At 63.1% G+C, this 24,030-nt stretch overlaps 2 protein-coding genes across 2 annotated transcripts; one reads left to right on the top strand and one right to left on the bottom strand.

The window, feature by feature from the left end:
• Positions 1-7,893: 7,893 nt before the first annotated feature.
• On the bottom strand, positions 7,894-10,331 carry LOC136108294 (uncharacterized). The gene is made up of 5 exons (XM_065849956.2): positions 10,213-10,331; positions 9,723-9,863; positions 9,216-9,353; positions 8,738-9,130; positions 7,894-8,045 (listed from the first exon to the last, which is right to left on the bottom strand). The coding sequence occupies exons 1-5, from the start codon at positions 10,289-10,291 to the stop codon at positions 8,029-8,031; spliced, it is 768 nt and encodes a 255-aa protein (XP_065706028.1). The 5' UTR covers positions 10,292-10,331; the 3' UTR covers positions 7,894-8,028.
• A 2,279-nt stretch (positions 10,332-12,610) lies between these two features.
• On the top strand, positions 12,611-17,999 carry LOC136108338 (uncharacterized). Its single transcript, XM_065850046.2, is given in 8 exon segments — positions 12,611-15,830; positions 15,833-15,886; positions 15,889-15,923; positions 15,926-15,966; positions 15,968-16,083; positions 16,339-16,473; positions 17,560-17,712; positions 17,808-17,999. Coding segments are annotated over 7 exon segments (1,035 nt in total). The 5' UTR covers positions 12,611-15,328; the 3' UTR covers position 17,712; positions 17,808-17,999.
• The last annotated feature ends 6,031 nt before the right edge of the window (positions 18,000-24,030 follow it).

Raw genomic sequence — 24,030 nt, 5'->3', positions numbered from 1 at the left:
CAACAAATCTGCCTGTTAGAGATGAGATAAATAGGAGATAATTACAGGATCATCCAGCTTCACTGCTGAGTGTTGATTCACCAGCCATGTGAGCGGAGCAGCCGGAGCAGCGACACTCGTGAGCATGACACACACCAGTGCCCCCATCCCCTCTGTCGGGAGGGATCCCACCCCACTGGGTCCTCGGGATGTCCCCAAAGCCCCTGGATCTGTGAACAGCCCCCACACACCCATGGGGGTCTCACCTGGCACCATGAACCCTGTGCTGGGAGCTCAGAGCATGGGGCAGTGCCACTGGAACAGAGACCGGCTCTGCTGGCCCCCCCTGTCCCCATCACACCGAATGGCCACATCGCTGTCTGGGAAACCGGGCTGTCCCCGAGCCGCTGTGGGCCAGGACCGGTAACAGATTTATCCATAAGGGCAGCTGGAGCGCAGGGACAGAACACTGAACTGAAAAGCAAAACCAGGAGCAAACCTACTATCTAGAAAAGCCCCAAGGAGGCAAACGGACAGACTGAGCCAGCCCCCTGGGCACTGGGCTCTGCACAGGGACACCGACCACTCTGGGGGCTCCGGCCAGGTGGGACAAACCCACGACTGGGAGCCCACAGCAGCTCCACGCCCCGACACCACCTGCCGTGGGGACCGGGACATCACTTGGACCTCGGGGCTGCCCAGCCAGGAGCAATGGGATCTACAGCACCTTGTTCCGTGTCCTCGGCAACAACCCTGGAGTTTGGGGTGTCCCAGCCCCTCTGCCCTCAGTGCACCAGCATAACAGACAGTGATGTCCTGCTGCCAGCAGGCACAGCGGCCACCCGGCGGCACCTCTGGCCCTGGGGACGCAGAGTGACCAGGTCCTGGCAGCCCCTGGAGTTGGGGACGATCCCCAGTCGCAGCACTGGTGCCGCGACGGCTCTGCAGGGCACGGGGAGGCTCAGCCCCGTGGCGGGAGGAGAATCCTGCCTTAATTTTATTCCAAGTTCAGGTTTCAATCCAGATGCTTGGAGATCTAATTCCGAATAAATAATTGTACTGAGTAACCCAGGTCCCCTGGTGATTAACTAAACACACTGAGGCTCGCTGAAATTGAATTAGTGGTGTGCACTCAGCCGTTATTACCCTCCCCACGTCATGAATATTAATGAGGGGTTATTAAGAAATGTAAATGACACCTCAGGGGGTTGGGAGCACGAAGGGTGCTGGGCCGTGTGGGCTGATATGACAAACCATTAGGAAAACAGCCTGATTGAAGCCACTTTTTAATTATGTCAGATCTGGCTCTTTCTCGGGCACAGCAGCGTTTCCGGACGCTTTTGCTTCTATGAAAATGAGAAAAAGGAACAAGTTACAGCTGGAATGTGAAATGAGCGTTTGCAAGGTGGCAAAGCCGCAGCCCCTGAGCACCCAGGCAGCGGTGGCGGCTGGGCCCTGCCTGCACCTGCGGGTCCCCACCGCCACCAGCCTGGGCCCCCCAGCCAGGCATGGGCCGGGAGACAGGGGGACACCAGCACCCCCACGGCACCCACACCCTAACCTGGGCCCCGCAGCCCCTTCTTTCCCCGGTTCAGCATCACTGCCCGGCATGGCTGGTAAATCTCTGGATAAATCTCATGCATTTTAAGAGGCTCTTGCTGGCGTCCCCACACCACGGAATCAGAGCTGACAGGTGCAGCTGAGTTAATCAGAGTGGATAATGGAGGAAAAGAAAGAAATCTCAGACCAAATTGCTGCAGGAATCATGAGCCGGGACTCAAAACCATCCAATTAAATGGGGGTGAAGCTTAAAGGGGAAGACAGCCACGCTCTGAGCCCAGCGTCCCACCCAAGAGGGAGAAGGGAACCAGTCCTGGGGCAACCCCAGAGCCCCTGTCCCACAGGAGGGTCATCCCACTGGGGCTGTGCCGGCATTCGGGCGCAGCCAGCACTGCTGCATCAGTGGTTTACTTGTAAAAGAGATGAAACAGGCCTGGGGCTCTTCTTCCAGAGGCAACATTGGACTGGATGCTTTGATGGGGAGGCAAGTGTGGGCCCCTCTCGGCCCTGGTTCTGCCACAGCCACCATCCCACCATGCCAGCACCGGCTCTTGCCTGGCATCTGTGTCTGCCCACACCAGCACTGGCACCCATGGTTCGGGAGGGCCAGGCTACCGGACAAGCTAAAAAATGAGCATTTGATGTCACCAAGGCCCATTCCTGCAGCAGTGGAAATGCACCAGCATTGCTGCGGTGTGAGCACGGGTGGTCAGGATGGGAGCTGTTGGTATTCACGTCTCCACATCAATAGCTCTGTAAGACCAGGCTGGCCTCTTAATTGTACCCACAAGCACTGAAATTACTGAAGGGTAAAATGCAAATGGACTGTAACCTTCCCAGAGCTTGCACAAGCTCCACACCAAAAGGGCAGCAGCTCCATTTCTGCCACTTTTTCTAAATTGCTGCTGGAGCTGTTGGGCGAGTCCCCCCCAGCCCCTCACAGCCTTCACACCCCATCCCAGTGCCGCTGTTCCGACCCGAAGGATTTGGGGGTGACACCTGCTGCGGCTCCTGGCCAGGGTGCCTGGTCCCGGGCTGGGTGCCCACTGAGCCGGCCAGTGCCGCAGGGCAGTTGGGAGACGCCAGCTGTGGCATAACATTTAATGAGATTTTCATGAACTTGCCGATTCGATTCATTTGGCAGGCGGGCAAGACTGGGTAATTATAAGGAGCTGATCTGTGAAATCCAGCTGCGGGGAGGGCAGGCAGGGGGAGCGGGGCTGGTGCCCCCACTCCAGTGCGGTGGCCATGGCCAGGCTGCTCCTCCATCCCTGCGCTGGTGCCACTCGCTGTCCCGGCACAGCTGGAGCCAGAGCGGCACCTTATTTATGGCTCCGCTTCCCTGAGTTAAACTCCACAAAGCGTGACAATCAAAATTAAAGATTTCTCCAGAAAGGCAGCCTGGGGGGAAATCACTGCCGAGGCCAACAGAGATTTCCCAACGGTGACTTTTAAATTAAAGGGGAAAAAAAATTTCTTTAATTTGGTGGCGTGCTTGGGATGCAGCTCACTGGCCACGTTATTATCCAGCTCAGCAAATGCTCCCAGAATTCGCTCACGCTCCAAATTTCCAATCACGAGGCAGTGTGTCCCCATCTGCGCCAGCGGCACAGCCCTGCGGTGGGGACACAGCCCCTGCCACCCACCGCCCCCCCAGCACATGCCAGAGGCACTGCCAGGCCCAGCCATGGGTCACGGCAACACGGCTTCACCGTCTGACTGGAGAAGCCACTGCTTGTCCCCAGTGCGGGAGCTGCCCAAGGTGACAGGGCTGGTGGCCCTGGGACAGCCCTGCCTGGAGCCAGAGGGAGCACAGGCAGCCCCAGACCTGCCTCCCCTAGCACAGCCCTTCCTCTTCCTCTCCCTCCACCCCTTCAAGATGAAGCAATGAAATTATTTTTCTACTTGAGTAGTTTTCAATTTAGATTAAGAAAAATCTGTGCTCCGTTAGCAACGTTGCAGTAAATCACGAGCGAGCGGCACTCTGCAGCTGACAGCCCGATCGCTTATCGGCTGCAAACCCTTTTTCACACTGACAGGCTCCAAGTGTGACATTGAGCAGGGGCAGCAGCAGCTGGTGCGGTGACCATGTGGGGAGAGGGACCCGTGGCCAGAATGCCCCCTGGGGCACCACCCAAAGCAGACAGGATCAGGCCCTGGGCACCACAAACTGGGACAGACATGGAGCCACAGGGGCAGCCCTGGCTCTGCCAGCCTTGGCTCTGCTCCTAGGGCCACCGTGGGAGCTGTGCGGGTGACATGTTGGCTCCCACCCGATCCCCATAGCTCAGCAACATGCTGGGGCTGAACCAGCACCTACTGCCAGAGCTGCTTGGTGCTCCAGCATCTCACTGAGCTCCCGCCCGTCTGTCACCACCACCAGCTCCCAACATAGCCATGACAGTGCCCGTTACTGGCTGCCCACGGCCACACTGGGAGCAAATCCACATCCTCAAGCCAGCACCGTCAAAATAAGCATTTGACAGAAGACAAACCTTTTTTTTTTTTTCCCCCACCTCTGGTTCTTCATGCTTGTTTATCGCTTCCACAGGGCAGGCAGCGCTGTCAGTGCCTGAACCTCACTCATCCGTTTAACCTTGGGGGAAGAAACACATTTGCGGCGGGTAACGTGCATCAGATGGTGGCACTGGGAGCGCCTGTAGCTGCTGCGCCTGATGGATGGGCTACACAGGCCTCACCTGACCCATGCTTGTATGTTATCTGCATTGCTGCGGGAGGCTTTTCATCACACCGACAGCTCCAGCATCACCTGCCTGCCAGGAGCTCCTCGCCAGGGACGGCTGCCGGCAGCAATAGCCAGGAGAGGCCCAGCCTCGCAGCTGTGGCTGGCACTGCGCCGGGGAGAGGCCACCGTGCTGGAGGTGGTCACAGACTCTGACTGTGGTGGCACTGGAGGGACAGTGACAGCCCTGCTGGGAGCAGAGCTGGCACCTGCCATGCCCCAGGGGACAGAGGACACCCTCACTGCTGGCAGTGCCACCAGCCCGGTAGGAGAGGCCAAACTGCTGCGCTTGTCCTTTGGGTGACGTTCTGCCAACGAGGGGTCCTGTGACAGTGACGGAGAGGGTACGGAGCTGGGCAGCGCGGAACCCCGGTGACGGATGAGCGCTGCCAAGTGCCGACACAAAAGCCATTTGGTGTGGGGAAATGATAGATGCTAACACTAATTTTAAGCACAGGCAGCTGAATTCCTCCAGACAGTCGCGGCGCTCAGGATTTAGGGCACAGCTGCTGGGTTCAGATAAGGTGTGAAATCAGCCCGGCGTGCACAGTGTTACTTAATAATGAACGTCTCATGATGGATGGGGGTGGCTCAATGATACAACCTCCACATTTGGAGCCTTTCAAACCTCTTGCCATCAATCCTGGTCCCTGCCAGGCAACAGGAGGGGCAGCTGGCACAAACCCGGCTCAGCGGGCACCCTGCCTTGGGCTGCACAACCCCCTCCCGCACCACAGGCACCCTCATGCTCCCTGCAGCACTGTGGGGAGCCTGGGGCCGCTGGTCCCTCCAGTGCCACCAACAGCATGGCCCCAGCAGCTCCTCATACTCCCTCCAGCCCAGGACCGTCACTGGCTGCTCCCATGGGCCACTGCGTGAGAAGGGGGACGAAGAGATGTCATGCCCTCTCCAGGGACATCCCTGCTCACCCAGCACCAGCTCTCGCCCCACCACAGTGAGTGGACTCCAACCCACATGGACAGCACAGACACAGCGCCCACCCAAAATATTTATGGTAAAAACGATGCTGGAAATTGCAAGTGTTGTGCTTGTCTGTAGTATTTAATCTTTCTTCTGACCTTGAATAAAAAAATCTATTTGTGTTGAAATTTTAAATTCACTTCTTATATCACCTGCTACAGGCTTCACACCGTATTAACTTCTCCTCAAGTAAATGAGTTTGATATTTGCTCTTTTCCGGTACCACCAGTGCCAGATGCAGAGAGGACACACGCTGTGTCCCCCCTAGACCTGCAGCCTGTGCTCACTCCCCCCGTGCACGCCCCGCGAGCAAACAGCCCCCGTGCCCACCCCTCCCCCCTGCACATACCCACTCGCGCACGCCCCCGTATACACACAAGCACCTCAGCGGATCCCACGTCCTCCAGCGCTGGGGCAGGTCCGAGCAGCGCGGCCACCGCTGCCACCTCCCAGAGCAGGAAGAGGACGGCTCCGGGATGAAGGCCGGGGGAGGCGGCAGCGGGCCTCCGGGACACACCGGACCCGGCCGCCCCAGAGCGCCCGGTCCTGCTCGCTGGCGAGCAGGGTCGGGCCGGATGCCGGCGGGGCTGAAGCGGAGCAGCTCTCTGCTGCGGTCCCATCCATTCGGGGTGATCGCTGCCTGGAGTGCGGTCAGCTCGCCTCATTATTGTGCAAATTGCTGGGAATGCAAATCGGGTGCACCTGGGGATAAGTGATTAACAGTATCACCGCTGATTAAGGTCGCAGGGCACTTTCCGCTTGTTCAGGGCGCCTGCGCTACCCGGTCCGCTTCGAGTCCAATGATCGGGTTATTTTATACCTGTGACCGGGAATCCTTACGAGAGGTTTGATTAGACTCTTGCAGCCACTCGACGAGACCCCGCCGACCACCACTCGGGATCAGAGACGCTCTGGGGGGGGTCCGGCTCCTCCAGCCCCCAAGACCCCCACCTCTCCCCGGCCTGGTCCCCGGTGGGGCTCATCATCTGCTCAACGGGCGTCAGCAGCGTGCAAACCACTGCCGGTTATTGCCGAGGAAGCGCTTAATTTAGGCAATGTATTTAAAGGAACTAATTAGAATTGTATTAATATTTATGAGCCTCATGGAGAAGCTGATAGTCGCTATTGAGGGTATTAACTGTTATCTTGTACCGGGCAGGGCCGGGGTGTTTGGAGGCAACTTTAATTGTGGTGAAAACAGACATCTCGCCAGCAGCCGGTGGCAGCAGCCAGCCCGGCGTCGCACATCCAACCGCGTCTGCAGCGCTGATGAATGTCCGCTGCAATTAACAACCCTGCCCATGTGATGCCCCCCGCCAGAGCGGCCAGGCATCCCCTCGAGCATCCCTTCGGTGAGGAACGGGCCACCCACTCGGAGCAGGGAAGCCAGAGCCCCCACGTTCCCCCGGAGCAGCCCCCGGACTCTACACGAGCCGCGATGCCACTGGCCAGCAGCCCCCGCCTCATCCATAACCAGGTCCCTGCCCACACCCGACCTCTTGTTGTAGCGAAGTTCACACCAATTTTCCTTCTCCTCATTTGTCTGTAAACCATGAAGAAAAATCACCACCATACACCCACATCAGGCCACCGTGGTGATGTATGGCTGTAATAAAAACCCCATTTGGGGAGGCCACCTTCCCCATGCTGCCAGCCCGTGTGAGATGCATGGCACAGGGCCGGGGCTGCCAGGGCTCGTGGGCAGCCAGCGCCAGCCTGGCTCCCCCACACCTCCATCTCGGTCTCGCTGCAGCCGGCAGCCGTGACCAGGAGCTGCCGGAGCCATTGTGGAGCCGCAGCTTCTGCACCATGTTCAGGCAGTTAGTGCCATTAGCACCAACTGGGACTAGGGAGGGCAGCATCGTGCCTGGGCTGGGCACCCTTCAAACTGGGGGTCAGACCTGGGACCATGCACTGCAGCCCTGCCCGAGCTCCCTGTGCAGCCCCACCAACTCCAGAGGGATGGGATGCTGGTGACAGGGAGACGAGGACAGGGAGATGGGGGTCTGAGATCCCTCCCTTCGTGCCTGCCCCACACAGGAACTTTCATCTCTGTAGCAGCCATGCTGCTGGCTCAGGGCTGAGCAGGTGGGGAGAAAGCTGAATAATAAATTGGCATTTTCAAGAGGTTTTCATCTTTTCTGTTTCAAGTTCCTCCCTGTCTCTGCCTGCAGAGCTCACCAGCGGCCACAGGCAGCGGTGCACAGGGAGGCAGCATGCATGGCACTGTCTGACTGCTGCCAGTTTGACACTAAAACCCACTCGGCATGAGCCTCTGAGGCATTCTTGCCCCCCAGCTCCCCAGCCTGTCCCCATGGTGGCCGGGGTCAGTGCGGTGTTGCCAGAGTGGGTGGGCATCACTCACCAGTTCAGCACCAGCTCCCCAGCGCTGCCCGGCTCTGCACAGCCACGCGAGGGGTTGGGGCACCGCACCAGCCACCTGCTGGGGCTGAGCTGGGAGCGAGGGGCTGCTGCCTGGCACCCAGAGCAGAACTGTGCCCCTCGTGCCGGTTCCCTGGTCTCAGGTAGGGTCTAGCCTTGGAGCTTCAGCACACATGGACATGAAGGGAAGCAGGAAGGCACTAGGAGCACGTGGGGGCACAGGTCATGCCAGGCAAAGGAGACAGGGCTGCTGCAAGCCAGGCATCCTGGCACTTTATTGCGAGGGGCAGAGCATTGTGGCCAGCACCGCCACAGACCCCAGCTCCGGGGCTGCTGGTCCCAGGGAGTGTGGGGCAGGCCCCGCTGGCACCTCCTCCTCAGGGTCATTCCTTGGCTCCCCCTGGGGACAAAAGGGAACAGTGAGGACAGGGGTGCAGGCAGCAGGGTCCTGGGGAGCAGAGCTGGCCCCAGACTGGCCGCTGCCCTCACCCCCAGTGCATTCACCCCCACCCCAGCCCTGGGCACAGGCTGCCCCCCCGCCCACAGCTCTGGGGACGTGGCACAGTTGGGAGCAGCCCTCGTAGTTCCAGTGTTGTGTGAAGACACAACCGTGGTGCCAGGGAAGCTGAGCAACCATTGTGGCTGTTCATCCACCAATGGCCCCAACTGCCCGCAGCTTCGCTAGGAAACAAATGTCACAACGTTTGGCAGAGACATGGGAAGGCAAGTTGCATGGGCAGGCTTTTCCCCCGGGCCTCTGCAGGCTGAGTGCCTCCTTAGTCAGGTTTCCTACTTTGGTCAGAACCAGGCAACAGTGTCAGTAATCACAATTTCGCAGCCTGATTATCAAAGACCACATAGCTCCCAAGACAGAGGTGCGAGCCAGTTGAAATCACCCAGCATGTACAGTCAGAGGCTGCTGTGCAGTGTGCCAGTGTGATGCGGGGTGCTGCCACACTCCCTGCTGCCGGGGGGCTGCCCTTGTTCCATGGGGATCCCAGCAGACCTGCCAGGTCTGGCTACCCAGCTGCAGGGAGGCAGCCCTGCACTCCCACCCTCACCCAGGCAGGGCAGCCCAGTCCCTCCTCTCACCTGGTTGCTGGCAGACCTTCTGGCACTCCTCCACCATTTCAAAGTTGTTGGGATTGCCCTTGCAGCCACTGTAGATGAAGGGCTGGCAGGTGCCCATGGCAGGGTTGTAGGCATAGCGACGGTAGCGTTCCCTGCATGGGCCATGCACAGGCGGGAGGTGACAGATGTGAGGTGAGGATACAGGACTGTCAGAAGCAGCAGGATCCAGATGGTTGTGCCTGCCAGTGCGCGGGAGCGGGGCCATGGTAGCTTTGTCCGGAGACAGGCAGCCGAGGCCACAGCCCGTGAAGCAGCACTTGTTGCGACCGGGACAGTCGGTGTCATCAGTGCAGGAGTTGTTGCAGGGGGCAAAGGTCTGCAGCACCTTTCTCTTGGGGCAGACACCTGATTTGGCTGTAGGTGGGAAAAGCAACAGGATCACAGGTGAGGTCTGTCCTGGCCACAGCCCTCTCCTACCAAGCCCTGGGACTGTCCTTACCTGGCACTGACTGTACGCACTGGACATGGCAGCCTATGCTGCAGCACTTCCCGTTGCCTCGGCACTGGCTGTCGCTGCTGCACTCCACGAGGCAGATGCTCACCACGTCAGGGGCCTGTGGGCAGAAGCCCCTCTTGGCTGGGGGTGCCAAACAGGGTCAGAGCCCCACCAGGCACTGCGTGACCCCACCACCCAGCCCACCCATGGGTGCCCACCCCTGGGCCTGCAGGCAGGGAGCAACGGGCACCCCTGTCCCCCAACACCAGAGGTGCTGAGAGCAGGGATTGGTGTGTGGCACACCCTTTCCGGCCCTTGTGGGTGATGCACCCCGCAGGCAGCAGCTCCGCTTGGAAGATCCCAGACCCAGCACACCCACATGCTGGGACAGGGCACGGGGGCTGGCGGGGCTGCAGGACCCGCTCCCCGAGGTGGCTGCAGTCACCCACTCCCCTTGGAGAGCACTGCACAGGCTCATCCATGGCTACTGGGGCAAAGTGACCCCCTCACCTCCGATGGGCAGCCGGCACTCCCGTCCGCAGCCCGTGCTGCAGCAGCGCTCGCTGCCCGGGCAATTCTCGTCAGAGGAGCAGAAGTTGTCACAGCGTCCCACGGGGATCCGGCTGGGCGGGGGACATTCGCCATCCCTCCCTGTGGGGACAGGCAGGGGATCACGGCGGGCGGGACTCCAGCACGGGCAGTGGGGCACGCCGAGGTACCGGGCACTGGCGGGGTCGGGCACTTGCGGGGCTGCCCAGCACCTCGGGAGCTGCCAGCGGGTGAGGGACCGGGGGATACGGCGCTGCCCCAGGGGGTCCAGCACCGCTGGGTGCGGGCTCTGTAGCAGTGGGGACCGCGGGGCTGCACCGGGCGTCCCGCGGGATGTCCCAGCTCGGAGACCGGGGACCTCCAGCGCACTCCCACCGAGGCGACCCCGGAGAGAGCGGGACGGTGGCTGGAGCGGGGCCGAGCTCAGGGCGCAGCCCGGGCCAGGGCTCACCTAGCAGGCGTTGCCCCGCGGCCGGGCCGGAGGGGCCCGGGGGGGCCGCCAGCAGCAGCAGGAGCAGCCCGAGCTTCATGGCGCTGCCCCGCGCCGCCCACGCCCGCTTAAATAGAGCTCGGGAGTCCCGGGCCCGGCTGGCGCAGCGCCAGCGCCGCTCCCCGCCCCCGGCCCGGCCACGGCGCTCCCGGAGCCCGACACAGTCCGGCCCGCTCCGGCGGAGCAACAGCCTCCTCTGCCGGCCGCCCGGGATGTGCGCAGGATCGGGCCCGAGCACACGGAGCACACGGAGCCCACGGAGCTGCAAGACAGCAGGGGCAGAGGGGGGTCTGGGCAGGCAGAGCTGGGAGGGCCCGCAGGCGGGGAGGGGCTGCACATGCCCTGGGTCTGTTCACCATGGCCAGGCCACAGTGGCAGGAGGACGTGCCAGCTTCACACTGCCCTGTGCCAGCACGACTCAAACACATGTCATTAATGGCACACAGCTATTCGCTGTGACACGCGGTGAGTGTGCGGCAGCCGAGAGAAGAAGAGCGCAAGGCCAAAGTCCCGCAGAGTGAGGGGCCACCAGCGGCAGCCAAAGGACCAGGTGCTGCTTAGAAGAGGCTGGTGACTCCCCACATCACCACTCTGGCACTGCAGCATGTGCCACGTTGGGGCAACGGTGTCACTCAGAGTGACACTGTGCACATTAACCAGGGACAGGACTGCTTTTACAGCCCCCAGTTTTCTTGTTCCATTCGTTTCAGACCCAGACTTTCTGTAGCAACAGGTGCCTTTGGGCACTTGGAGCAGGGATGACGCAAACAGGAATTTCCAAGTGGGGAAATATGATCGTTGAGCTGTAAAACCCTGTATGAGATTGCAGAGGCCACGTCAGCCTCATCACAGACACTTGCTTCCAGCCACACTGGCCTTGTGACAAACCCCCAGGCAGGGAGCGTCCTGCCCCGCACACCGGGACCCTGGCCAAGACCTTTCTCCCCAGCTCCAGCTCCAGCAGAGATTGAACCCCATCCACCAGCCCCTCTGAAACGCAGTTCCTGCCCCTCTCCACCCCCGTGGCCATGGGCTGCCTTTGCTGCAGCCCTGCCAGCCCCCCTGCGGCCAGCAAGCCAGGCTGCTCTGCCCAGCCTGCCAGCAGTAGATGCAGGTGCCCTTGGCCATGGGGGGACATGGCGAGCTGTGCCAGCGTGGCCAGCAGGGCCTCGGTGCGCAGCAGCACCGTTGGGTCCCTGTGAGCACTGAACACACCTCACCTTCAGTCCCATCACCCCTCGCACACTCGGCTGTGCCGGGTTCTCTGTTCCCTCCCCACACCATTAACCTTGGGGTCCTCCACCCTGCCCTGGACCACTTCCTGCCAGTCTTGGTGCATGATGAGGTGAAAGGCAGCCCCGGTGCTGACCCTGCTGGAGCACCCACCTGCCATGACACGTCTGCAGCCAGTCAGCCTGCCAGCACCCAGCCATCTGCCTGTCCCTGCAGAGGAATGGTGCTCAGTGCACAACGCCTGGCCTGGCACGTCACTCAGGCTTCCCACGCTCTGCTCCCCCTGAGGCCACACTCACCCACAGGGACCCAGCCGGCTGTCACCTGCAGATCTGTGGGCAGACACAGTGGGATACAGGCACCAGGCCAGCACCAAGGCAGTCGCTCCATCCCAAAACGTCCCCACGCCACACTGCCAGGACAGCCACCACCCCAGCACTGCATCCTCCTGTTCTGTGACCCATGGATTCTTGTCCCAGCAACTCATCTGATCACTTGTCACACCTGGGCAGTACTTCACATCTGACATGTTGACTCCCAGAGTTTGATGATGAGACCACTCGCCCTCAGCCCCTTGCCTGCAGGTCTCCCGCAGTGCTCCCAGCTCCTGCAGCCACGGAAGAAAGTCCCGTCTGCACCCTTTGGGCCACTTGGAATGTACCAGTGTTCTCCTCTCCTCTCTGTCCCCTCTTTCCCAAGCCAAAGAGCCCCAGCCCCTTCTTCTGGGCTCACCGTGGCCATGAGGCTTATGATGGCTGCATCTCCCTTTCCACCGGGGAGGGTGCCGTTGGGTGCCGATGTCCCCACCCTGTCTGCAGCCTGGCTGCTGGGGCTGGGGCCATGGTAAATGATTTCTCAGGCAATAACACATTGTGGGGCTGTCTCTGCCTCGGGCACACCATGAAACACAGCAAGAGTTTCGATACATCAAGGTTATGTGTGTGGCGGCCCCTCCCCAGCCCCACGCAGATATAAACCCTTGCTGACCCGCACTGGTCATCCAGCACTTGCAGGAACAGCCATGAAGATCACCAGCATTCTGCTCGTTGGCATCATGGTCCTGTGTGCTCAACTGCAGGCGGCTACCGTGGCTCCTGGAGGCACAGGTGAGTGCTTGGGCATCACGGGGTGGCCACGTCCCCCCGGCTCTCGGGGTGTTGTGGGGCTGGCCAGGGACCCTGCATGGGACACGCAGGTAAGACCAATCAGAACAGCACAGGGCCAGGTGCTTCCCCGGGTCTGGGGCTCCCCACGCACCACCACCGAGCCGCGAGGCTCTGGCTCTGCGGCATGGAGAGGGGCTGCTGAGCTCTGCGCCATGCGGGCAGCACAGGCAGCTGGGGCTGGCGGCAGCAGCAGGACGTGGCAGCGCAGCAGGTACCATCCTACCTGTGGGGACACCAGCCCCCAATCACCAGCTGCGTGCTCAGCCGGGCCCCAAAGGGGTCAGATAACACCCCATGCGCCAGCCCATGCACAGTGCGGGGCACCTGGGCTGCGACTGCCAAGGCCCGAGCTCTCCCTGAGGAAGGGTGCCCCTCTCCATTGCTGTCCCCTGCTCTCCTCGCTCTGTGCAGCAGCGGGGCGCTGGCTAGCTGCGTGGGGGCATTATACCTGGTCCAGTAACTCTCCCCTTTTAATCATTGACCACCATCCCTTGGCAGGCAGGGAGATGTGACTCCAACACCTTCCCTGCCGCCATGAAGGAGCTGCAGTCACCTGCGGGGCTTGGGTGCAGCTGGTGTGACCAGGCTCCAGAGTGGTAGGCACTGTCACCCAGGGATGCTGCAGGGAAGAACCTTTGGAGTCAGGCTTGGGGCTGCTGATCTCACATCCTTGGCCAGGATCCTCCTTTGGACGTGCCTTGGCACAGAGATGGCTGCCCACGGCTGTGCCGGCAGAGCCCTGCACTCCCCACAGCCGTCCTTGGCCTCTGATGAGGAAGGAGCTGGCAGAGCCAGGGCGAGGACAGCAGAATCCCCAGTGGCATGCACTGGGGACAGGAGCCAGAGCATTTCTGTCTCCCGGAAAGCGATACCAACCACAGGGGCTGGAGCCCTGGCCCAGCCACCTGCGTGTGCAGCCCCCCACAGGCTGCTCTGGCTGGCTGGGAGCAGCTCTGGCTGGATGAGCTGCTCAGCAGCCAGCCAGGCACAGCGGGGCCAAGGTGTAGCCTCAGGCAAACCCGCCAACACCCACGCTGCTCCCCATAGCTCTCACCTTCCTCCCCCATTTCCTCTTCATCTCCGATTCTGGGCTCTCATCCACGCTCGTGCAGCTGCCCCGGTGCAGCCCAGCTGTAGGGACAAGCTGCTGGGTGGGCAGCGTGGCGCTGGCAGCAGCACTGCTGCGCCAGGCGAGGCCGCAGGGTCCAGTGGGCTCTGACCCTGTGCAGCATGGGCAGGGACAGCGCGGGTCCCCCACCTCTATCCCAGAGGGCAGCACTCACACCGCCTGGCCAACTGTCATGTTTGCAACAGCCACATTACCATCCCACCCTGGCCACTGCTGCACCGTGCCCTGACCCTGGCACAGGGGCCACCAGACTGTAACACAGCTGCCTTTATTTAGGGAGTCCCATCAAGGGCCCAGGGCTGGGAACACCAGCCCAGCCCAGGTCCCCGAATCGCTGTCCCCAGCGGGGACCAGCTGCATGGGCAGAGCTGGAGCATCCCAGCCAGCCCGAGCGTGGCCAGGCTCTGGCAGCCTCCCTGGCACCAGCCACCAAGTTCCCCAGCCCAGAGGGTGCAGGGACAAGGACTGCCCTGCCGCTCTCCCTGCGCCCCAGGCCTGTCCCCTGTCCCCATGCATTGGCTCGTGCTGCCGAGGACAGTGAAGCATGGAGCAGCAGCAGGGCAGGTGGCTGGGCTGTCTGTGCCGGCTCCTGTTACTGCATAAACACCCATGGCAGCGAGACAACCACAGGCAAGGCAAACAGTTACTGATTTACTGCCACTCCGCTCCATGCCACATTGTTGACTGTGGGGTTAAATTACCTGGAGATGGACTCCGGAAGAGCGGACAGCAGCTCGTGACTCAGGGCAGGGGCCATGTCCCTGGCCCCACCACACCCAGCCCATGAGTGTCTGCAGGGTGCTCCAGCCCAGAGCAGAGGCTGCCCTGGAGCCCCTGCCAGTGACAAGGGCACATCACTGGAGACAGGGCAGGTCTCGCCCTCCTTGCTGTGCAGGAGAGGCTCAGCTTGGGACCGAGCCCAGGATGGGTCCGAGTGAGCTAGGATGCTCTGGGTTTGTCCCCCAGCAGAGGGGTCCAGCCCATGTCCCCTGGCTGGGCAGCACCAGCACAGTGCACAGGGACCTGCATGGTCACAGCAGCCAAACGACACAAGGCATTGAACCAAAACTGGGAGCTGTAAGCAAAGGGGTCGGGGTGCTTGGCACAGTGCTGGGCTACTCCTCTCTGGTCAGCAGCCCTGAGCAGTTAAAACCACCCCTGGCAGCACCTGCGGAGGAGACGGAAGCTGGTGGGGCGGCAAACACTGACGAGACCAGGGCAGCCACACTGGGCAGTCTGGGTCACTTGGTCAGCTGGGCCTACCCAACACACCCTGGCTCAGCACCGTCAGTGCCGTGAGGCAGCACATGTGCTGTGGGACAGGTGTCCCCCCCACCAGGCCCAGAGCTCTGGGGTCATACAACCCCCAGCACCACCATGACACAGAGTACCAGGCGCACAGCCAGAGCGTGCTGGCAGCGTGCTCCCCACCAGCCACTCACCCAACCGGCACTGCCGGCTGGTCCAGGCCACATCCCTGGGGCTGCAGGAGGCGGTGAGAATGGCAGGGGCCATGGGATGAGGCCACGGCCAGGCATGAGGGGCTCCCATGGCTGCCGGGGAGGTGCGGAGGAACCCCAGAGTGGGTGCCTGCCCAGAGAGCCTGGAGGGCCCTTCAGTCGAGGAGCGAAAGCTGAAGGAGAACAAGTGGCTGGAGCAGGAGCCAGGCAAGCAGCAGCAGCAGCCAAGCCACAGCCCCTGTCTGCGGGGCCACAGCTCGTCCTGGACCCTGGGCATCAGCAGCCCAGGCTGGAGGCTCCACTCGAGCTCACGATGGCAGCTGAGGCAGCACAGGGAGGGTTTGAGTGGGGATGGATCATGCCATGTCCCCATGCACCCGCGCCTGCTGCGCTCACTGCTGGCAGCAGCAGCGGCATCCCCGTGGCTGAGCAGCCCTGAACCCCGACTGGCTCGATGCTGGGGCCGGCTGCGGTCTGGTGTGCGGCACACGGTGCCGCAGCTCTGGCAGGTGGCTGCTGTTCCTGCCCAGCAAGTTTTCGGCGTGGCCGCCCGGTCTCCTCGAGGCTCCCCCTCCCTGGTCGGCAGCCAGCCGGGCAGATACCTGATACTCGGGTTGTGCAAGCGCGAGGGGGGAGCCTGGCCCTGCCCGGCCCTGGGAGCCACCCGGAAGGCCGAGCCCTCCCGCCCGCCGGCCCCACCTGGAGAGGAGCTAAAAGGCCGGCCAGGGCCCGGCGGCGCAGTGCCGGCTCCGCACCATGCCCACGGCCCGCAGCGTGCTCGTCCTGGCGGGGCTCCTGGCTCTCTGGGCAGAGCTGCCTCCAGCATCCGCCCAGAATGTCACCAGTGAGTATGAGCGCACGCTCGGCTCGGCACGGCACGCCCCGGGCCAGCAGCCAGCATCGCTCCAGCCCTGGGGCCTGCTGCGCTGGGGGCCGGGGCCAGAGGCAGCCGGTGCCTGGCGCGGTTGGGCTCAGCAGCATCCCCGGACCCAGCCCTGGGACTGGTGGCAGCATCTCCCACCTGGAGCTGGCAGCCCTTGCCCTGCCAGGGCGCCGGCAGCCCCGGCGCCCGCCCACGCCCTCCGCCTTTGCCTTGCAGCGAAAGCCGGCGTGTGCCCGGACCCGGCGATGGAAGCAGTGAACTGCACGGTGGGGTGCCAGTCCGATGGCGACTGCGAGAGCACCCTCAAGTGCTGCCCGGCAGCCTGCGGCAAGGCCTGCCAGAAGCCAGATGGTAACACTGCCTCCTGCTCCCGGCCCTGCTGCCATCAGCCGGAAGCCTGTCCCAGCCGGCAACACCGGTGTTGTGGGGCACAGTAGCAGCCGTGGGCCTGGGTGCCCATTGCAAATCCAGCTGCAGGGCGGTTATGGTTATTGGGGGCTACACAGGGAGCCCGGTGGGGGTGGGGTGTGCCCCCCAGGGTGACCTACTGGCACGGTGCACCCGCCATCCAGCCTTGTCAGGGCAACACTCACCCCTTCTTCCTCCCACTGACACAGGGGTTGAGCTGATGCCTCCAGATGATGCTGGAGCCGGTGTAGAGGGCAGGGGCCTCCCCCTCACTGCCCGCTCAGCCTCGTGAGTGGCTGCCAGCATGGGATGTGGGCACTGTCCTGCCTCCCAACCCTGTGCCTGGGAAGAGTCTCCCAACAGCATCATCCCCAGCCCTGCATCGGGCTGGGCCCCACAGCCACCCGGTCAAGTGCGCTTACTGCGCCTGTCCTGCCGGAGAGCAGCTGGGACAGCAGGAGTTGGGATCTCCAGCGCAAACGTGTGGATGCGAACCAGAGACTCCGATACCTCCATTGCCACCTGCAAGGACAATGCTGGCCTGGCTGTGCCACAGTGGAGGACGACACGATGCAGAGTCCAGAGCCCAGCACTGGTGGCAGACAGCAGGACAGGAGGACAGGGCACTGTACAGTTGGGGCACAGGCTGTCTGTGGGGCACACGTGCCCCACTGAGCCTATGTGCCATGAGCACACAGCTGGGACAGTCCATGGTGTCTGTGGGGGAAAGCAAGGTCAATGCTGCCATCGGGACCATGTGCTGTAGCCGTGCATCCTGTGCTGACCACACACCCCTGAGTGACCATGGGGGCCACCATGCCACGTGGTGTCCCTGGCATGTCCCCATTGGGTCAGGCTGGTGGAAGCACCAATAGGCAGAGATGTGGGGTGGAGGAGCCGCCGCTGGCACAGGGACCTTTCCTCTGTGACAGCTGGGGCTGGGGCCATGCCCGCAGCTCCAGGAGCTGCAAAGCCGGCCCTGTCCCTCGTGCCAGGGCCGGCAGGTCTCAGGTCTCTTCCCTTTTGCAGAGAAGCCCGGCACCTGCCCGCCTGTCAGTCCGGGGATCCCCATGCTGGGCGTCTGCACGAACCAGTGCAAGACGGACTCCAACTGTCACGGGACCCAGAAGTGCTGCAGGAATGGCTGCGGCAAGGTCTCCTGCGTGACACCCCTCCCCTGAGGTCAGTCGGGCACCCACCAACCCTGGGGATCCCACAACACCTGGGGCATGGCACTCACGTGCCCGTCCTGCTCACGGCATCTGCTCCCTTTGCAGGCACCCCCGCCTCCTGCCAGCCCAGCCACAGGGAAGCTGCTGCGTGACACGAGTCCTGCAAACCCAGGCCCCAGCCCCGCACCGTCCACTCCAGCCCAGAGCCTTCAGCCTCAGCTTCCTCCCCGGGGCCCCCTTCTTGGGGTTCACCACAGCCCCCTGCACTCTCACCAATAAAGCAGCCTCTCCCTGCCACGCTGGTGGCCGCTTCTCCATCCTGCCATTCTCCTGGTTGGGCAGATGCTCTGCCCAGTCCCAGCCATGTCCTGCCTGCCACAGCTGCTGCTGGGCACTGCTGCCACCTGGAAGGGCTGCACCTGCCAAATACCAGTGCTGACTGTCTGCACCATGTCCCTGAGGGACCCCAGGCAGTGCCCCTGCCCAGGTTAGCCCCGTGGCCCGGGCTGCCCTGGCACGCTGACTCCTCCACCTTTGCACAGCCGTGCTCAGAGCAGGGCCATCGCAGCATGGCTGCACCCCTGTCCCATGGGAACAGAACTGCTCTCTGCTCTGTGGTGACCAGGGGACAGAAATGCTGCTGGCATGTACCATTGCATGAGCATCACCCAGACCCCCTCCTGCCCCAGGCACTCACAGCCACAGCAGCATATCACCCATGGCAGGAGCCTGAAGGAACTGTGGGCCATGAAGCCTACACCCCTGATCCCCCATCCCATGGCTGCCCCTGCCCCATCACTCCCCTCCCTGCTCACAGCCAGGCCCCGCTTCTGCCCCACTCTCCCTGGCACCTCCTGCACCCCATGGGTATCCTGGTGCCTCGGCCTTCTGTGCCCGTCTCACTCCCTCTCCCACCCCTGGAGCAGAGCAAGATATTCCACATGCCTTCGAGGGGCTGGCAACCCCAGGGCCGCCACCTTTGCCAGGGACAGAGCACAGCTGTCCCCAGGGCAGGGTGAGCTCCTCACCCCGCCCAGCACAGCCCAGTGCCCGGTGCCAGTTCCCCCTCTCCTTGCAGTGAGGGTGCAGACTGGTACACCCCAGCTCAGCCCCACAACCCTCTGCAGCAGCTCTGCCCGTCCTGTGTGCCAGGAGGACACCGAGGAGCAGGGAGAGCACACCACTCCTCCCTGTCCCATCCCTGTCCCTGGCAGGGTGCAGCAGGGGGGGTCCCGGAGCGCTGCCGTCCCCTGTCCTGGCTGCTCGCGGGTCACCGGTGACCTGGAAAGGCTGTGCTGTGGAGGATGCATCAGCCACGGGCTGCGAGCCCAGCGCTGCTCCGGGATTCTCCCCCGAGCCCGATTGTTCGTGCCGGGCGCTCCCACGGTCCCGACACGGTGCTGCCGTGGGAAGGGGCAGCTCGGCTCGGCCGATCCCCGCCCCGACAGGGTTTAAATCCCGGCCGGTGGCCCCGCAGCACGACTCCTTGAGGGCGGCACGATGCCGGGTCAGCGCACCCTCCTCCTGCTGCTCCTGGTGCTGTTCGAGGGGCTGCCGCCCACCCCGGCCCAGCAGCATCGTGCTGGGGCCCAGGGTGCTGTCCCCGCGGCCACCCCGGCCCCGCGCCGGGCCCCGCGGGGACGCCGGCCCCCCGCCGTCCGGCCTGTGCCCGGGAAAGCGGGCGAGTGCCCGGCGGGGAGGAGCCAGTTCCTGAGCATCCCCACCCTGTACTGCCTCTCCGACCACAGCTGCCCCGGTGCCGAGAAATGCTGCCAGATTGGGGAGGTCAGGACCTGCCTCCTCCCCAGCACAGGTACCGCCGGCTTCCCTGAGAGGTGCCAGCGCAGGACAGGGTGATGGGTGATGGGCGGGATGCAGGCGGGGGCCGGTGTCCGTGTCGGGCATGGGGCCACACTGAGCATCTCCCTCCGCAGAGAGTCCGGGGTACTGCCCCCACGCCAGCAGCCCCGCTCGGACCAGCTGCAGGATGAGCTGCCGCAATGACACCATGTGCAGCCCCGGGCAGAAGTGCTGCACCCGTGGCTGCTGTGCCCGCTGCACACCTGCCCAGCCAGGTAAGGCACTCGGGGGTCCCCGTGCCAGGCTGGTGGTGCCACGTGTCTGCATCCCCTCCTCGCTCTGTGGGGGAGATGCAGGTGCTGTGTTGTGAGGCTGGCTCTGCACCAAGTCTCAAACCTGCCCCCAACCCAGCCAAACCCGGCTTCTGCCCGCGGAAGCGTGCCCGGAGCAGTGCGGCCACCTGCTCCAACCGCTGCGCTGATGACCGGGACTGCCCTGGGAACCGCAAGTGCTGCTTCTCTGGCTGTGGGCTGGCCTGTGCCCGTCCGAACACAGGTACAGCTGCATCGTCCCTTCCTTGGGCGCGTGGCTTGCCAGACCTGCACCCCTCACCCAAGCATGTGCACCCCCAGCACTGCCCATGGCCGCCGTGCAGCTGCCCTGCAGCCACACCAGTGGGCTCCTCCTCCCCTGCAATGCCCGGCGTGTGCTCAGCTGTGCCACCAGACAAGCCCCAGCAGCCGTACCTGGCCAAGTGTGCAGCCATGGCAGACATCCAGGCCCTGGGAGTGTGTGCCACTGGCTGCAGCATCTGTGCCATGCGGCTCATAGTGCCACACACCTGCCCCTGGCACAGCCCCAGACCCCTGAGCCCTCAGGCAGGAGCAGAACCTTGGGGCATTGTGGGAAGGGATTGTCATGCCCAGCTCCTCCATGATGGGTGTGCCATGGGTGTGCCATCCCATCCTGCACCCCACCCTGCACTCATCCTGCACCACACTCAGGCTGGGTGCTGGTGACCAGCATTGTCCTTCACCACTCCAGCTGCCAACTGGCATCCCATGTGCCGTTGTGACTGGTTTCACTGAGTCAGACTGGTATGGGCATGAGGCTGGTGGCTGTGGACAGCACTGGGCTCTGGGAGGGAGCATGTGGGACAGAATGGGGACAGGACAGGGACAGGATGGGGGGCAGCAAAGGAGTAGGCTGTAGACGGAGGCCTTGCCAGGAGGAAGCAGGATCCCAGCATGGCCACAGTCCACATTGTCACCAGGGGGACACAATGCTGCAGCAAAGCCCGGCGTGTGCCCTGTGGTGTTGCGGGGCTCCCTGGGACCCTGCCTGGAGCTGTGTGACACTGACAGCAACTGCACCGGGCCCGACAAGTGTTGCACCACTGGCTGCGGCCACATCTGCAAACCACCCATCGAGGGTAAAACCACCTGTGGGTCCGAGACCCCAACATGTTCCGTCTCTGCTCTGGTCCCAGGTTCAGCACCCCTGGCCAGGGCCAGCACCCCCCTGGCTGTGGCCAGGACGGGTCCCCCACCCTGGAGGGACACCCTGCCTGCAGGGATGGGACCCTCACCCCTACCTCTCCCTGTGTGTTCTAGTGCGTCCTGGGCTCTGTCCTCCCATGACTGATGACGACCCAGCAGCCGAGTGCCTCCTCCTGTGCTCGCAGGACAAGGACTGTCCCCCCAGCCAGAAGTGCTGCCTGCGGGGCTGCGGCCGGGCGTGTGTCCCCCTGCTGCGGGGTAGGACCCCCTCAGCTTCCCACCTCCTGGGTCCCAGCAGCCTGGAGCACGGTGCAAGTCTTGCCTCTGTAGCAGCTCCAGCCCGGAGGGGAAGGGAGGAGGCTGGGGGGCACCAGGGTGGGCCACCCTAGGGCCCCCCACCCCTCGGGGGAGTGCTCGTTCTCCTCTGACCACTTCGCCTGTCTCTTCCAGACATGGCCTAACCTAGACCAGGGAGGGCTGCACCAGGAGCTGCCATTTTGGGGCCGCTCCCCACCCCGCTGCCATCACACTGCTCTGGGTGAGCAAAGAGATGCTGCTGCCACAGTCCCCTCTGCCCCCCATGTCTATCCCTCCACTGGACCCTCTGAGCTGCTGCCAAGAGGGTACCAGCATTGCTCAGAGGGGTTCTGGTTGGGGCACCGGCACCCCCAACGCCTCCCAGCTGTGCCATTGAGGGCTGCATGCCACCTGCACCATCCCACACCAGGCCAAGGCTCCTGGCAGCGCAGGCACAGAGGCAAACCCCATCCCTGTCAGCCCCAGCTGCTCAGCAGCACTGAAACAGAATAAACCAGCATGTGGCTGCCTTCTGCTCTGCATCCTCATCCCTATGCGTGGCTGTGGGTTCCCAGGATGGGCAGGCAGCCCTGGGCTGTGCACAGACAGGAGGTGCAGGCAGGAGCTGCCGTGGGGGCAGGGAGAGGTTCCCATTTCCATGTGAGCACCCTCCAGCCACCATAACCCACAGTGACTGTCCCACCAGGCCTAGGGGCTGCACAATGTCCCCTCAGCAGTCACGGAAGGGAGTGCAGAAACCAGTTCCCTTGGATTTCTTGCACCAGGGAAAGGCTCATTTGCATCCCAAAGTGTGAAAACCTGGTTGGAAAAGCAGTCACGGGTCTGGGCAGATGAAACACTTGGCCAGGGGAGGGGGCAGGTAGCATCACCCATGTGCCAGGGGCCATAACAGGACCCACTTGCTCCCTGGTCCTGTCACGGTGCTGGGACACTGAGTCAGCCCAGGACATCTCTCCCACCCTCTGGAGCCAGATCCTGAGTGGTCCCATAGACAGAGGCTGTACCAGCTGAGCCAAGCCATGGCTGCAGAGTAACGCCATGGTGGCAGAGCTGGAAAAGCCCCTCCAGCTGCTCCCTCTGCTGTGCCGGAGACAAGATGTGGGCTCTGCCCATGGCCCCCAGCGTGTGGAGATGAGGGACAAATGGGGATGGAAAGAAACCTGGGCAGGGGGTCACAGCCAGCCACAGCAGGGACAGAGTCGTGCACTGCAGGGGACAGCAGCCACCTGACCCCACCTGTCCTCCCTGACCCCATGGGTCACCCTGACCCAAAGCGCGGCTTGGTTGGAGATAAACGGGGTGGCTGGCAGGGCGCCGGCGGGTTCTGGGAACTGCCCCTCCTCCTGCCCCTCCTGCCCGTGGCACAGCCAGCAGCCCAGCTTCAGCCACCCATCACCTCGAGCACCCCCACCAGGGACTTTAAAGCCAGCCACAGCTCAGCTACGGACACACACATCATCCCCAGCAGCACCATGAGGCCGGGGGTTTTCCTCCTCCTGGGGCTCCTCATCCTCAGGGCAGATCTGGGCACTGCACCAGAGGAGACAGGCGGTAAGTACCAACAGGCAAACCTGGCAGAGGGTCCAAGCTGTGGCTGACACATTCTTGGCACAGGACCCCACTGCTGGGGCAGTGCTAGGGGCAATGCTGGAGCAGGGGTGCCCAGCTGCAGTGCTGTTCTGCCTGCCATGAGACAACGGTCCAGTTCCTTTGTTTTAACCAAGCAGCTGCTGTTTGTGGTGAAACCTCCCAGCAGCAGCTCTGTTTGCAGCCCAAACAGCACAGCCCTGCCAGGAGCCAGCAGAGCTGTTTGCAGAAACGGCTGCTCCCGCCACGTCTCCCAGCCCACGGGTGGGAGCCGGGCACAGGTGCCAGCTGGAGCTCGCCAATGCCCATGCCAAATGCAGGGCTGTCCCAATTTTCCCAGCATGACCGATATGAATACAGGGTGCCAGCAGGAGGATGAAGAGGAGGAGACAGAGGCAAAGAGCGTGCCACTTGCAGTGAGGATGTGTGGGGCAGCAGGATGCTCAGCACCGGATCCTGACCTCCAGCTGGTGCTGGCTTGGTGCTGGCTTGCTGCTGGCATCTCCCTGGCAGGGCCAGCGACATCCTTGTGGCACTCACTGCCTTCCGAGGGCACACACAGGCCGCATCGTGCCATGTTGTGCTGATCTCGGTGTGGGGTTACAGCAGCCCTGTGGTGTTGCCATCAGCCAGGCACTGCCGCGCCAGCGAGGGAGGGTCAGCGGGAGCCAGGACCTTGGTCCGGGGCCCCCAGGAGCCGTGTTCCTGCTAGGACCCTGCCCCCCTCAGCCTGTGCTCCCCTCTCCGGTCCCCTGTCCCCCAAGGGTGGGACCCATGCCCCACTCTCCGGGGGATGGAGGGTGAGGAGCTCTGTCTCCCGGCGCTGCGCTGAGGCCGCCATCCCGCTGCAGGGCAACTGCACAAGCCGGGAAGGTGCCCACGGGATTTCACACGCTGTTTGAGCCTGGAACCCCCTCTCTGTGCCAACGACTCCAGCTGCCCCGGCTGGCAGAAGTGCTGTCCCCGTGAGTGCCGGCTCCGCTGCACCGCCCCAGCAGAAGGTACCACACCGCGGTGTGTCCACCGGCACACCTCCGCCCCCATCCCTGGCCCCATCCCCACTGCCACAGAGCAGTTCTCCGTGCGCTGCTGGCAGCCCCACGGGATGGGGCAGGCAGAGGGAT

The sequence above is a fragment of the Patagioenas fasciata genome, chromosome 16, assembly GCF_037038585.1.
Source record: "Patagioenas fasciata isolate bPatFas1 chromosome 16, bPatFas1.hap1, whole genome shotgun sequence".
NCBI lineage: Eukaryota > Metazoa > Chordata > Aves > Columbiformes > Columbidae > Patagioenas > Patagioenas fasciata.
This window is presented reverse-complemented; position numbering and strand designations above follow the sequence as displayed.

Coding starts and splice junctions, on each gene's coding strand:
- LOC136108294 (XM_065849956.2), bottom strand. CDS start 10,291: ATGAAGCTCGGGCTGCTCCTGCTGCTGCTGGCGGCCCCCCCGGGCCCC. Junction 9,864..10,212: donor CGCGGGGCAACGCCTGCTAG/GTGAGCCCTGGC, acceptor CTGTCCCCACAG/GGAGGGATGGCGAATGTCCC. Junction 9,131..9,215: donor GTGCGTACAGTCAGTGCCAG/GTAAGGACAGTC, acceptor TCCCACCTACAG/CCAAATCAGGTGTCTGCCCC.